The sequence below is a fragment of the Odontesthes bonariensis genome, chromosome 7 (assembly GCF_027942865.1).
Source record: "Odontesthes bonariensis isolate fOdoBon6 chromosome 7, fOdoBon6.hap1, whole genome shotgun sequence".
Taxonomy (NCBI): domain Eukaryota; kingdom Metazoa; phylum Chordata; class Actinopteri; order Atheriniformes; family Atherinopsidae; genus Odontesthes; species Odontesthes bonariensis.
The window spans coordinates 31,822,090-31,837,697 of record NC_134512.1 but is presented as its reverse complement, the minus strand read 5'-3'; the positions used below and the strand labels follow the sequence as shown (position 1 = coordinate 31,837,697).

Genomic DNA, 15,608 nt, shown 5'->3' with positions numbered 1-15,608 from the left:
ATAAACAGGTACTGTGCATGTAATTTAGGTGAGTAAAATGTATTTATATATAGCACGTTTCGAGAACTAACGTCACAAATTACGTCAAAAAGACTAAAAATTAAACGAAATATACAAATAATGGATTAAAAAAGTGAAATTACAAGTTAATACCTTTTATTCCACAGTTTTTGTTTAATAATTTTATTTTTTTTATCTTTATTTAATGTTATTTTATTTGTAGGAAGTCACATTTTGGATTGTTATTTATATATTATATATTTATATAAACTTATATTTATATATTTTTTATTTGTTTTTACTTATTCTTTTTATTTATTACCTACTGTAAAGCACTTTGGTACATCGTTATGATTGTTTGTAAAGGGCTATATAAATAAAATACATTTAGATTTTACATATATTAAAATGAATATTGAGCACTTTGAGTGTTCCATATTTTGCTCTTTTATCACCAAAGGATAAAAATGAAGTTTTCGAATGTTTAAAGTCACGTGATCAAAAAAGTATGTGACGTCACTGGGCAACATGGCGGCCTCCTGAGAAACGCTGTTTCTGTGTAAAAACCTGTTCACTTTCAGCCTTGTGGAGATTTGTCCTGGATACACGGCTTTTATTCCGCTCGACACATCAATCTTGGAGGTAGCTGAGATGAAGACCTTCTGTGGGAGAGCTAACCCGACCACCGGAGCTTTGGACTGGGTGGAGGAGAGCGAAGAATACGACTACCACCAGGAGATAGCCAGGTAGCACCGAGCTAACGAGGCGGCGCTCAGAGCCACGCTGCCCGGGCAGACACTGAGGCGAGCGGGGCGTTGGTTTAGTTGCGGGTCCTCTGGGGACATGACGGCTCAGTTTGCACATGTGGACATTTGAGCCTCTCAGAAAAAGAGTCTAGCCTCCAAAGATGGTTTTAAAATATTCTCATGGTGGCAGTTATAGCTATAATAAAAATAAACATGAAAAATCAGTCATCTCTGAATTAACATTTATGCCACGAAGAATTAACAGAATTAACATAGCGGGCCCAACCTTTTACTAGCAAGGTGTACCTAATAAAGTGGCCGGTGAATGAATGTCGTTAAGAGCCTCTGTCATTTTTGCAATTTAAAAGAAATTAACAAGTCGAGCAAACGGTAAAACCCATTAAAAACAGACACAAACTCCTTAATTTCTCCATAAATATGTTGCACAGCTCGTGTATCTCTGTGGGCCACGTTCAGGTATTTAATAGTCTAACAGCATATGGACAAAAACTGTTTTTGAGACAGTTATTCCTGCGTTTGATTAAAAAAATCGTCAGATGCATTGATTAGAACAACATGATGGCAAATAAATCAAGAAAGCCTTAAAAATTATTAAAAATTGAATGAGAATTAGAAAATTAAAAACCAAATAATTAGTCCAAATTATGAGTTAAGAAGCTGAAACTTTGAGATAAAACTTGAGACAAAAGTGACAAATTTAATCACATTTTTTATAATATCTTTTTGTCTGTAAAAGTGATTTGATGCGTCTGCATTTAAACTAAACATGAATATTTGAGCCAAAACAATCGTTTTTCTTCGTGTTTTTGTATCATCTTGTTTTTCCGCGGCTTGCTGTGTCCTGACAGGAGAGTTATGAAGACGTAAAACTCATACGGTTTCATGTGAAATTTGAGATTTATTTCTGCATTCATCTGAAAATAGCGACTTCTTTTTCTCTCTGGTCCTACTCGGCTGTATTTCTAAGTGTAATCTGTGTTAAATCCCTGGACTTTAGTGGCTGAAACAGCATAAATCAGTGCGTTGTTCAAGTTTAAACCTCAGAGGTGACACCACGTTTCTGTTATTGGCTGTAAGTTAGCAGCATTTGATGTTGTTTCTAACTTGGCGTTTTGGTTTGTATTTCAGGTCCTGTTACGCTGACATGCTGCATGATCACGACAGGGTGAGAACACCATGAACATTTCTGCTTTCATGCCCTGCGTATTGTCACTTTGAAGCATTTTTGGTTATGGCTTACAAAAATAGACTTGTGCTTTTCAGTTTGACCAATGAAAATAGAGTAAATGTCCCGAATTAAACGGCTCCGTCTGGTTCTCGCACACCCATGATATACTTCCCATTTAGGTCACAGAGTTTTCTGTCACACCACAGGAGGAGTCTGTCTTCCAAATGTCAAAACAAACTCATGATTTAGGCTTTGTACATGTAATATGAGTGAATATTTGGCAGCTGTAGTGTTTATTTCTCACCTTCAATGTGTTCATAAACAGATTTTGATGTACTGTTGGGGCGAAATAAGTGCTGGATGAATTAAGCCTCTAAGAGTTTAAACAGATTTAAAATCTTTTGGCCTTACTGCTCCAGCTTGACGTTGTCAAATTGTAGTTGTTTTTTTTCCGAAAAGCTTTAATGTGTTGCATGAACATTCAACAAGTCTTCACAGATGATAACAACCAATGAACAGTAAGTTAATAAAAAGTGTGGAGCTGAAAACTGTTCTCCAGCTTCGCTCTGTATCTGTCAGATGTGCACGATGTTTCATGTTTTACTCCTTTTTTTTTTTTCTTCTTTAGAATGAGAAGTACTATCGGGGCATCCGGGGTGCCGTAGCCAGAGTAAAGGCTCGCGGCGAGAGGGTCGTCGTCCTGGACATCGGGACCGGAACCGGCCTCCTGTCAATGATGGCCGTCACTGCCGGAGCTGACCTCTGCTACGCTGTGGAGGTACAGATGTTTGTGTCTCCACATGTGTTCATTTTGTCCCGTGTTTTATTAAGAGTGACGTAAAAACACGGTGTTGGTGTTCGGCTGCAGATAACTTCTCTTCAGTATCACATAACTGGTCTGTACCTGAGGAAAATGGTGAAAGCAATTAATAAATAACAACTTTAGGCCTCAACTGGTGACATAAACAGCCTTTTTTTGTTGTTCTTGTTATGTGAAATCAGTCCAAAATGTAAAAAAAATATTACATTTTCTGTCGTGCGAGTAAAGAAAAGGGAAAAAACTGGTATCTGAGGTAGTGCAAATATCATAGATTTGTATCCTAAACTTAAAGGTTGTTGACTAGCTGTTTCAGCTCAGCTTGTTTTATATTACAAGGAGTAATTGATGAAAATGTAACAGGTTGTAGATGTCCGTAAATCTATTCACGTCTTTTCTGAAGCTCTTTTCCTCGACTTCCATGGAAAACGAGGTGAAGGAAAGATGGGTCTGCAGCTCTCAAACTGCAGATGTTCAATAAATATTCTACATCAGATGAGCAGCTGTTGTAACTGTGTGACGTTGTCCAGGCAGTATCTCTGGATCTTGTTCTCGGTGATGGTGGGTTGGAGATGATTGGGTTGATGAGGAAGATGATGGATGGATGGAAACGTAGTGTTGTCACAGACTTCTCATCATCATCCTCCTCCTCCTAATTCATCTACATGAGTCACAGTTGGGAAACTGGATAAAAACAATCAGGCGTTGCTATCAGAGTTGCAGCCGCAATGAATTGTGGGATGGAACTATTTCCTACTTTCATAAACGAAGGTCATTTGTGTCCTTTGCTAAAGGAGCTCTTAAAGGAAGCATTTAAGCTCTTTTCTGCAGTATTTATGGCTCGTTTCCCTCAGTCAGGAATAGGGCTGAACGATTATGGAAAATAATCTAATTGCGATTTTTCGCGCCAATATTGCGATTGCGATGCGATATGCGATTATTTTTTAAGCTCTTTGTCTTCTGTATTATTAAACAAAGACAAGCAATACATCATACAGTATGGCTAAAACTATATTACATTAATTTTAAACTGTTCTTTCCTGGAAGACAGACCTCTGTTATGATGACATGAGGTGATGCATGAATTGATGACTGACATTTTTATTTAACAAAACAGTATATTTGAACATACAACAATAGTATATTTTGAGCTAACAAACATCTGAGCATAAAGTGTTGACAAGGAACAAGGAAACACATGCCATGAACCAAACTTCTACAGTAGTACAAATATGGTCTGTACTCACAAAACGATGCATTTGGAAGTTTGTACATAGTCCAGGAGTTTATTATTATCAACACAAGCCTGATAGTTTTTCTGCTGCTAAAGCTGCGTCGACGTCACTTCCTTGATCTGGGAGCTTCAAAGTAAGATGAGGGTTGATCTACTACTGTAGACAACAAAGTATATGCTATATTTTACATGATTCTTTATGTTGTAGAGTTGTGAATTTATTTTATCAATGCAGAAATTGAGCAGCCTTGCTTTGTTGTCTACAGTAGTAGATCAACCCTCATTATGGTTGAGTTTATATTTTTCTTTTTCCCCTCTTCTTTGATTGCTTTAATTTTTATTCTATTTTTTTTTTTTTTTTTTTTTTTTTTTTTTTTAATTGCTTGTTTTTATGCTGCTTTATGCTGTTCTTTTAAATGCCTTGTCTTTATGTAAAGCATATTGAGTTGCCTGTGGTATGAAATGCGCTATATAAATAAAGATGCCTTGCCTTACTTTGAAGCTCCCAGAAGTGACGTCGACGCAGCTTTAGCAGCAGAAAAGCTATCAGGCTTGTGTTGATAATAATAAACTCCTGGACTATGTACAAACTTCCAAATGCATCGTTTTGTGAGTACAGACCATATTTGTACTACTGTAGAAGTTTGGTGTCATGGCATGTGATTTTAGTGTGGTAATTTTGGAGATACTGCCAGGGTCCGTTAGCCCTTGTAGCCTACTAAGCTATTCGGGATAAGCTAACTCGGCTAAGCTAACTCGGCTGATGTTCGGCCAAGATCGGAAAAACTTTGGGTGGGCTACTTGGCTGGATGTCACGGTTCAAATGACCCGGTGAATCTACTCCGAACCATCACTTTAAAACCAAAATAGTCCCACACGACTGATGTGCAGTTCCTCTTTGAAACTAGCATCCCCGCAGGGTCTGGTTCTGTTGAGCCTGAGGCCATTGTGTAGGTTACAGCTTTGCTTGCGAGTCCTCTCCGGTAGACTGTTTCATAACTTTGCTCCCCGTGTCACGTGACCTGAGTGCAGCCTCTGTCGTTAGACAATCTCGTTTGATCATATCACATGTTTTACTCGCGCATGTCACGTGAACAGAGTATAATCGCAGCCTTTTTTTTTTTTTTTTTTTTTTTTTTTTTTTTTTTAAATAATCGCAGCCTTTGCGATTAGAAAATTGCACTTGGTCATATCGCGATATTATCGCAAATGCAATATATCGTTCAGCCCTAGTCAGGAAGGTTCCTGAGCAGAACACTTTTTATCACTTCAGCTGTTGCTTGGTTTTAATCTTTTCTGTTTTCTGTAAACAGGTTTTTAAGCCCATGGCGGAGGCGGCTCTGTCCATCGTGGAGAAAAACGGCTTCTCTGACAAGATCAAGATCATCAACAAACACTCGACAGACGTGACGGTGGGACCAGGTCGGGCAGAACCAACACACACTCATCGCTGCAGTTTTATCGTTTTATGTCGATCATCCCATTTTTAGCTGTGAGAAATCTTAAAAATTAGGAATATTTTATGTTTAAAAAATATACTTTTAGGATTCTTCTGAATGTTTATTTTTTTTTGTTCGCACATGGGCATAAAGCATAAAGTCTCTGTAAATGTGATTATTTTTAAATGCATTTAATTTTAAACTCTTCGGGCTTCCGTATTAAAATGCAGAGAATTTAATCTTTTTGCTGTTTTTACCTCCTGAATAGTTTACCTTTTTAATTCAACTTCAACTAAAAAAAACGACTTATTTCCTTTTGATTCTTGAATAATTCTTAAATAACTAATAGATATCTTTCATTTATAGTTGTTTATTGATCGGTTTAAGGAAAAATAAGTTTTCTCTTGCAGGGTGAGCTCATTGTGTCGTGTGTGTGGTTGCTTTGAACAGATGGAGACATGCAGGTGAAAGCCAACGTGCTGATCACTGAGCTGTTTGATACCGAGCTGATAGGTGAAGGAGCTCTGCCCAGCTATGAGCATGCCCATCAGAATCTGGTCCAGGTGTGTTTTTTACACTCAGAAATCCACCTGCAGTGTTCTCACTGCTTTGAAAATATGTTATTTTACTTAACTATTAATCCACTTCATACCAATAACAAATTTAAAACCCTTTTAGACCGTATGCACGATGATCTGAGATGAATTTATTTGTAATATTATCATGTTTACTCTTTTCTTTTCGTGTCTCATTGAACAAAACGGTTCTTTTTCCAAGAGAAGCTCCAAATGACAACAAGCTGTCCAGTTCAAACACTGTGGTCAATTAAAAGGGAAATACAGCAATATATAATGGATTTACAGCAATATATGGTGGATGTACAGCAATATATAGTGGATGTACAGCAATATATGGTGGATGTACAGCATTAAATGGTGGATGTACAGCAATATATAATGGATTTACAGCAATATATGGTGGATTTACAGCAATATATGGTGGATGTACAGCAGTATATGGTGGATGTACAGCAGTATATGGTGGATGTACAGCAATATATAGTGGATGTACAGCAATATATGGTGGATGTACAGCAATATATGGTGGATGTACAGCAATATATGGTGGATTTACAGCAATATATAATGGATTTACAGCAATATATGGTGGATGTACAGCAATATATGGTGGATTTACAGCAATATATGGTGGATGTACAGCAATATATGGTGGATTTACAGCAATATATAATGGATTTACAGCAATATATGGTGGATGTACAGCAATATATAATGGATTTACAGCAATATATAGTGGATGTACAGCAATAGATAGTGGATGTACAGCAATATATAGTGGATGTACAGCAATAGATAGTGGATGTACAGCAATATATGGTGGATGTACAGCAATATATGGTGGATGTACAGCAATATATGGTGGATGTACAGCAATATATAGTGGATGTACAGCAATATATAGTGGATGTACAGCAATAGATAGTGGATGTACAACAATATATGGTGGATGTAAAGCAATATATGGTGGATGTAAAGCAATATATGGTGGATGTACCGCAGGAAACCCAAAGTTAAAGCTGAAACTGGCCACTTTAATGTTGTATCCACTGCTTTGTTTCAGATTGGATGTGCTGTAAACGGTTCAGACTGAATAGAAGGAATTGACTTTTTGTTTTTTTTTATTGTTCCACCCCTCAGGAGGGCTGTGAGGCCGTGCCCCACCGAGCCACAGTCTACGCCCAGCTGGTGGATTCGGAGCTGCTGCAGTGCTGGGCGCAGCTGCAGCCGGCGGAGGTGGAAGGGGCTCGGCTTGTCCCGCCGGCCGCCGTCGGCCGCTGTGCCGGCGCTCACTCGGTGTGCGACATCCAGCTGAGCCAGGTTTCTCCTGCCAGCTTCACCGCCCTCAGTCCTCTGTGCACCATGTTCAGGTAGGACAGAAGAAGAACGTCCTGCTTCGTCCCGCTCCATCTTCAGCTGTAAGTCACCTCCTCGCTCTGCTTCCCTTTCAGCGTGGACTTCAGTAAACCGGTAAGCAGTGCCTTCCAGTCCCACTCCTCCCAGTTTGTGGCCCAGTCAGGCGGTCGGGCCCAGGTCGTCCTGTCCTGGTGGGACCTGGACATGGACCCCGGTGGAAGTATTATTTGCAGCATGGCTCCCAGCTGGACGTACGCGCAGCCAGAGACGGCCCCGGTGAGTGTTTCCCTGCAGCTGCTTTGAGCTCTCCGACCTCGTTCGCTCTGCTTATCAGCGTTTATGCGTTTCAGTGGCGGGATCACTGGATGCAGAGCGTGTACTTCCTGCCTGAGGAGAGCCGAGTGTCAGAGGGAGACGAGCTCAGGCTGACGGTGTGCCATGATGACTACAGTCTGTGGTACAGCCTGCAGGCTAACAGGTGGATTTTCTACAGTCGTGTAATAATTTCCCCTCTTTCTGTTTATTTGTGTCCCCTTTTTTTTTAAATTATCTTCTAATTTTTCTGTTTTTTCCATATGAATTGGGCCGATCTCCCCACCTAAATGTTCTGTATGCTGATGTTTCAGCCAGCGGGATGCACAGACTGAAGCTCCTCCCTCTCGGCCTTGTTGCACCTGCCAGGCTCACCTGGTTTGGACTCGGCCGCGTTTCGGCGAACTCAACGACAGGCGGCGTACAGAGAGCTACGTCAGCGCCCTGCGCAGCGTAAGTTAGGATGACTTTCGGGAACAAATATTTAAGACCGTGTTCATGTGTTTTTAATCGGCATGCTGTTGACTGCAGGTCCTGAGAGACGACAGCGTCTGCCTCTCTGTCAGCGACGGCAGTCTACTTCCTGCGTTTGCTCGTGTGCTCGGAGCTGAGAAGGTACTCTGCTTCACGCAGCTTTACGAGGCGAACAACACACCCAGACCTGGTTTTTCCTGACTTTTCTCTGTGTTCTTCTGTCCTTTTGCGCAGGTGTTCAGTTTGGAAAACTCCAGAATGTCTAAACAGCTCATTGAGCAGGTAAAGTTAATCATATTTTGAGTTATTTTTACCTTTCGGCTCACTCAGATGGCCTGAAGCCTGCTTTATGTTCAGTTTGACAGAGAATGGGACTGAAAGTATTCAGCAAAATTATCAGAATTTTGAGCTTAAAAATAAACTAAATTAATGAGGAAGAGATAAACTCATGAGCAGGTTGTGTTTTGAGGTAGCAAATCAAGTAATTTAAACAAAAAACATATTATAGCCATGAACAATTTTATTGCTTTTGAAAGGTTGAAAGAAAATGGGACGAACACATCCAGATAATGCGGCCGGGGGTCAAATCCCTGCTGCATTTATAGGCTCAAATAGACTCAAATGAGGGGTGGAAGAAAGCTAAAAGCGGTCTAAAGTGCGTTAACCCGTGCACGTTAGTGCATGTGAAGACAGTGAAGAAGCACCGCTGTTCTCTCTGCAGGTGTTGGAAGCTAACTCGATGAAAGGTGGCGTCCAGCTGCTGGAGATCAGACCCGAGCAGCTCACCGGTAATGATGTCGGAGGGAAACAGGTAATCGCAGCACCACGATTAAAACATCATCTTTATATATGTTTATACTGAGGCCACGGACTGTACTGATATATTCAGACTGGATAGAGTCTCATCTATCAGATTTTCTTGGTCAGTTGGAAAGGTTAATGGTTTCTTTTTTTTTTTTTTTTTTTTTAAACAGATTTTTATTGGTTTTCAGCAGAAACTGAAAACCAATAGATAAAATACAGTAAAATATTAACAAAGATACATAAAATACAGTAAAATATTGCCATCCATCTATCCTAAGCAGGCAAATCTTCCAGTTAACTGCCCCCCATCTGCCCCCACAGTGCAAACGGGCACCCTCCTCATATTCCTCTGTATACATACACATCTCCCATTAATGTACTCACATCAGCCTCCCACAGAGTAAACAGTGATACATCAAGCGGACTTAAAATAATAAAACAATTTTTTTTTCATTTTTCTCTTAAATATGTTGCTTTTCTACACGACTATAAACTACGTAGTTTGTAGTTGCAGAATCTGTCTAAATCCTGATGTGGACTTGTGGTCTTGCATGCTCTTCATTAATTATACTGTTGTGTATTAAATAGTATTTATAGTATTTAGTAAATACTAAATAAATAAATTTAGTATTTACTAAATAAACTAAATAAATAATAGTATTTACTAAATACTTATAATATTTTAAAAAACAAAAACAATTAAATATGGTAGTATGTAACTGCAAGAAAAGACCCTTACGGATTTATATCAGGTGGGCGTGGCTGTTGTACGGAGGACTGGCCCCTCATCACGAGCTGAGTCACTTCGTCCGGTAGATGGTTGAGCAGAGGAGCCCACATTTCATTAAAGTTCCTCTCATTAACCTTCACAGGTTAATGGTTTTTAAAAAAGCTGGTTGAGTGTTTGGTTTGTCCAGATTCAGGACTTTAGAAACACCCCACCTGTTACTCTGAATTTAGGATTAACAGCGAGTTTATTTTACAACGTATTTGACCTGTGTCTTGTGTGTTTTACTGATAATCTAATGAAGTGAGTGCGTCTGCCGCAGATCTCAGTCCTGATGGGTGAGCCGTACTTCAGCACCAGCCTCTTACCGTGGCACTCGCTCTTCTTCTGGTACTGTCGCAGCGCCCTGGCAGGCCTCCTGCGACCCGACGCCACCATCCTGCCCTGCGCTGCCTCCCTGCACATGGTGGCTGTGGAGTTCCAGGTCAGACGTTTGGTATTATCTTTAAACACCTCTGTTTTAATCCCTTTTAGACCGAAGTTTAGACGTTGTATCTTCACAGATTTCAGCCTTTGGCTCATTCTCCTTCACCAAAACTGTTTTAAACGCTGATTCAAAACATCAGTTTGTGCTTGTGTTTATGAACGACGATACAGACGGGATTTATGCGCACAGTATCAATGGGGTCTGTAAACTCCAGCTGAACGATATTAAAGCATAAAAAGCTGCAAACGCTGTTCAACGGTTCTTGAACTACAGCTGCAAATGCGATTGTGAATGCCGCTTAATGCGTGATATTGGGCAGCGTTCACAAACACGACAGCTCGTGTTCCTCCACTTCAGTTTTTTTTCTTGTTCTCTGTTGGAGGAGGCAGACCAAACACTGGATCTGGATCCAGAACGTTTCGCTTGGTCTGGTTAGTCTCAGTGACCCCGTCACCAACTCCTGATGTCAGCGCTTCTTGGCTCTGAACCAGTAAGGCGTGTAACTGGTTTTACTGGGCTGTGGTCCAAACAGAAAAGTTTGGCTCTGAACCAGAACTGGAACCTTCTTCAGTGTAAAAACTCCCAAATGGACACAGTTATTGATCATTTCTTCAAGTCTTAAAAAGCATTGAATTTAGCTTGATTTAAATTTAAGGAACGTCTTTTCCTGTTAAATGACTGATTTTAAAGTAAATTTGATATGAATTTTACTAAATAAATCCGATCACGCTGTCATTAGTTTTCTTTTCGAGTGACAGGAATTAAAAAAATAAGAACAGAACATTAATTTAATGTGGCAAACATGCAGAAACCTTCACTTTTATTGTTATTTGTGTGCTTTTTATTATAATCGAAGTCTGTTCTCGTCTATTATCTCTTCCTTTAATATCTCCTCATTTAGCTGCTTGACTCTTGTGTAAAAGTGGGCAGAGAGGAGGCTGCATGAAAAGATTCCACAAAGTAAAACTCTGTTTCTGTCTTTGACGTGTTTGTCAGGATTTATGGAGGATAAGAGCACCGTGTGGAACCTGTGAGGGCTTCGATGTGACTCCCATGGATGAAATGATTCAGGTAAAATCTGTTTAAAATATTTCTGACTATAAACAAAAGAAAACTTTGCTTTTTAATTAACTGAAAAACAGACTTTTGCTCGGTGTAACTACTCTGAATGTTGGGAGAATTACTCAAACAGAAAATGGTCTTCAGGTGGATATTTTTACTTTAAGCTCAACCATCTCAGCTTGATGAACGCCAACTATTGATGAGAAGGAGTCTCCAATCAAATTAAACGAAACGCAGACACCACCCAAAACGGTTTAATTGAAGAGCTGAACAGCCTGTTCTGCTTAATTTAAGGAAACGTTTTAATCCTAAAGGTGTTCCACAGGAGTAAGAAGTCTTATTTCACACTGCAAAGCTTCAAGTCTGCTGTTGGAGAGTTTAAAGTCTTATTATAGGAGGGAAAATACCGATATCTGACACATGGGTAGAGGTACACTTATGTTGATTTCTTCTTTAAAGCAAAGCGGTCCACGGCTGAGCCGATATGTGTAGTGGGAGATGTTTGGAGGAAACTAAAGTCGCCCGAGATCCTTTGATCAACTTATTTTTTTGCTTTTTTGCTCCCGTAGAGTTGTGGGATGTAACACCACTGTCAAAAAAACAAAGGCTGTGTTCGAAACTGCATACTACATACTTCCATACTGCATACTCATCGATCAGACAGTATGCAGAGCGTTTACCCACAATGCATTTCGCTCTTACCCGAGCCGAAATCAGCCGGCCTGAAGCTGATTTCGCTTAAGCTCTAAACTCTGTAAACTTTAGCAACATTTGAAACATTTTCAGGCGAGAAAGTAGTCGTTTAGATCCCCAACGTGTTGAAAACCTGACAAAATACCGGCTATTTACAATTTTGTTCCCACGAATTCGGCGCCACTAAAGCTAGCCGCAGTGAGCAACGCACTTCCGGTTATTTTCACAAAATAAAATACCCGTTGCCTTTTATCGTAGGGAAAGCCATTACGATACAATTGGTGCTTTTGTTTTGAAAACAGGAAGTGAACCTACCCTCGTTGTAGCTAGCTTGACAGGAAATGATGATCGGCGACGTCACGTTACTTTGCATCTTGGGTAATTTGTGTATGAGTAGTAACCTCATGATGCATACCCAACATTTCGGCGAATCTAGTACATTGTTGAGAAAAGAAAGTTCTTCTGGGAAATAAAGTCAGTATGAGTAGTAGAAGTAGTAGGAGAAGTATGCGGTTTCGAACACAGCCAATTCCTCTTGCCCTGCACATGCACAGCTATGCAGATACAAAGATGCCATCAAACGTCCACAAAGATGAAGCAGAGCGGCGTATCTGTGGTATCTTGGCGCTTGGGTGCTTTAGGACAGTTTTAAACCGGGACATAGTTTTAAGGTTCACAAACTTCACTACTGTCACTTTAAAGCCTGTAATACTGTTGAGGAAAGTGAGACAAACCTGCAGAAAGACCTTCAGGAAGCTGTCGGGGGTTTTCCTTCCAGTAGATTTACTGATATATTAAAGACTAAACATCTGTCAATAATGAGGCATTCTTAATGATACGGGGAATATGAATAGTTTTAACAGAATCGGGCTGCATTTAAATGGATCCCACTCACAAATCCAACAACAATAAGAGCGGTTTAACTGTGCGACTGATCAGACGGTTCTGAACTGCTTTTAAATATTTATTTAAACTCATTAAATCTCTCTTAAACTGCTCTGGTTTGCGTCTTAAGCTCAAATCTGTTTGTACTGGCTCCTGAATTCAGAGTCATTGTCCCTAAAACACGACACATACTGGCATGAGTGCAGAAAGCATGAGACAAATACAGTAGAAGACCAATTAATATAAAAAAATGTAAAATATATTTTATATATAATTTATTTATATATAAAATATATATAATGTTTATATAATAAATAAATATAATAGATATTTTATATATTTTTTTATAGTTTATATATATTTTTTATATATGTTTCATATAGTTTATATAATATAATATTATTTTTTAATATACAATCATTGTAAATATTAATAATTTTTTGAGCTACTTGACTAATTTGAATTTCCCCCATTGGGGGATGAATAAAGTATTCTTCTATTCTATTCTAAAGGCGGGCAGAGACGCCTCCTTGTGTAAGTTTCAGGCTTCTGAACTCATCTGTGTTCACTGGAAACAAAAGACGTGTCATTTAACAGCGACTCGCCTCTTCTGTCTCGTCAGCGGTCTTTGGATTTCCGTGAGTCCCGCGAGGCGGAGCCCCACCCCCTGTGGGAGTACCCCTGTCGGGCCCTGACTGAGTCCACCGCCGTCATGAAGTTCGACTTCACACAGAGCGTCCCTCAGCAGCCAATCAGCAGCCAGGGCTCACTTCCTTTTACAAGGTACAGTCTAACTGAAATAAGCCCAAGTTTTGTTCTTTTTATCCAGTTTTTATGAAAGATACGAGTCGATTGCCTTTATACGTGTAACAGTTCATACTGTTTGTGTTTTATTCAAACAGCATTTTTTAAATAGATCGTCTTTGATTTGAGATTTCTTTCTTCACACTTTGACAGTGGAAAGTTATAAACCTTCTGTTTCAGGGCGGGCCGCTGCCACGGTGTTGCCTTATGGATGGAATACCACCTAACTGATGACATCACTGTCAGCGCAGGTCTAACTGGACCAATCAGTGAGCAGGTATCAGCCTTCATTGAGAGCTTCGACTCCCTTTGTGCCTTTTCTTACTCTGTTCTGACGGATTGGCCTGTACCAGTAACGCTCTGTCCCACTCAGGGTGGACAGTAGTTGGTATTTAATTGATTGATTTAATTTAATTACTCATTTAATTTAATTTAATTACTTGATTTAATTTAGTTACATCAACATTTAATTTCCCTCTGGGATAAATAAAGTATTTTTTAAATTGAATTTTAATTTGAATTCAGTGTTTATTTCAATTAAGTGAAACTCAGGTCATTTTAGGAGCTTTAATTAGGGCAACTGGACTTCTTGGTTTGTTTCGCCTCTCATCCAAAAGGCTTCTTCAGTGAAGTCTAATCTCGGTTATTCAAGCTCGTCGGATTACCACATACAACAGAAAGTTGGACATACTGGGGAGACACAGAAGTCTTATTGGGTTGTTTTGTCTCTCCTGCAGGGCGACTGCGAGTGGAGCCGGCACAGGAAGCAGGGGGTGTACTTCTTCAGCTCGGCGTGGGACAGCTCCGGTGACGGCAGGGCCGCGGTGACTTACAACCTCAGCTTTGAGCCCACTTTAGGAGACATTAAGATGGACTTCAGCGTCACCACTCAGTGACGCCCAACGTGACTTTTACCTCGGGCCATTGGTGCATATTTAACACGTGTGGTTGTTATTATCATGTCTGAAAGTTCCACTTAACTTCATGTGACCATTACGATCCCCATGACTGACGACGCTTCAGTGTTAAGACTTAAAAACTCCCCAGAATGCAGTGATAAAATTACCTTTCAGGATATTTGATGTTGCAGTAACAGCCAGAGATCACCAACGGCTCTGTCCATCAGAGCCGAGTGTTGTTTTAAAGGTGCTTTATAAAGTTTTATATTTATGGATGTGTTTGTGTCACAGTTGAGTCGTTTTAGAAGAACGGCGTGCCGGTGGCATCTCAAAGGCCGTTAAAGGACAGTTCTGCTTTAAGATTTTTTTTTACATGAATAATTTGAAACACACTCTGGCACAAAGTACAATTTAGCCACCTTTTGTTTCCTGCATTTTCCTCTAATAATTGTTTTGGTGACGGTTCATCTCCTCACTGTACACAGACCCACACAGCAACAATAACGGGGAAATAAAAACAGGATTTATCCTTTTTTTTCTCTTCACTAAAAACCTAATCGTGTGTAGAGCTGCACTTAACTGACAATCAGGGATGAGATGAAGAAGTTAAAGAAGTTGTGATGTAGAAAAAGCATTCAATTTGAGCTTTTGATGCCAACTTTAAAATGTAAGACGGGGCCCGTGTCCACAACAGAAGAGGTGATGCTGTCAGGAGCCCAGTTTCAGGTCTGTTTAAGGTTAAACGTGGGACTCCTGTCAGTGTTCAGAGAGCTCGTATGTGGACACCCGCCCTCAGGCGACTGTTACACAGGATGCAGATTCAGTGAAATAAATGGAATACCTTCAAGCATAACCTGGCTTTAGTTTATTGTAATGTCAAGAAACATGGCGTGAAATTACTCTTCTTTGCCTTCATATACATAAATAAGCTTCAATGAGCAGTTTAAACGCTTCTTGAGCAGCTTTGTGTGATCTTGAGTTGTGGCGATGATTAAAGTTGTCCAGGTTTTAAGCCGTCTCGATGCCAGTGGTCTGTTCAAAACAAGTGAACTTCAGTGCTTTGTAGAAACCCTAAAGGTTATCGTGTGGTCCCATTCTCACA

At 39.9% G+C, this 15,608-nt stretch overlaps 1 protein-coding gene across 1 annotated transcript; it reads left to right on the top strand.

Moving 5' to 3' along the window:
* Positions 1 to 517: 517 nt before the first annotated feature.
* On the top strand, positions 518 to 15,515 carry prmt7 (protein arginine methyltransferase 7). The gene is made up of 17 exons (XM_075470561.1): positions 518 to 746; positions 1,896 to 1,932; positions 2,564 to 2,713; positions 5,300 to 5,408; positions 5,876 to 5,988; positions 7,144 to 7,373; positions 7,455 to 7,635; positions 7,710 to 7,837; positions 7,986 to 8,124; positions 8,203 to 8,286; positions 8,380 to 8,427; positions 8,867 to 8,956; positions 9,999 to 10,160; positions 11,160 to 11,234; positions 13,426 to 13,586; positions 13,788 to 13,884; positions 14,345 to 15,515. The coding sequence occupies exons 1-17, from the start codon at positions 652 to 654 to the stop codon at positions 14,501 to 14,503; spliced, it is 2,058 nt and encodes a 685-aa protein (XP_075326676.1). The 5' UTR covers positions 518 to 651; the 3' UTR covers positions 14,504 to 15,515.
* The last annotated feature ends 93 nt before the right edge of the window (positions 15,516 to 15,608 follow it).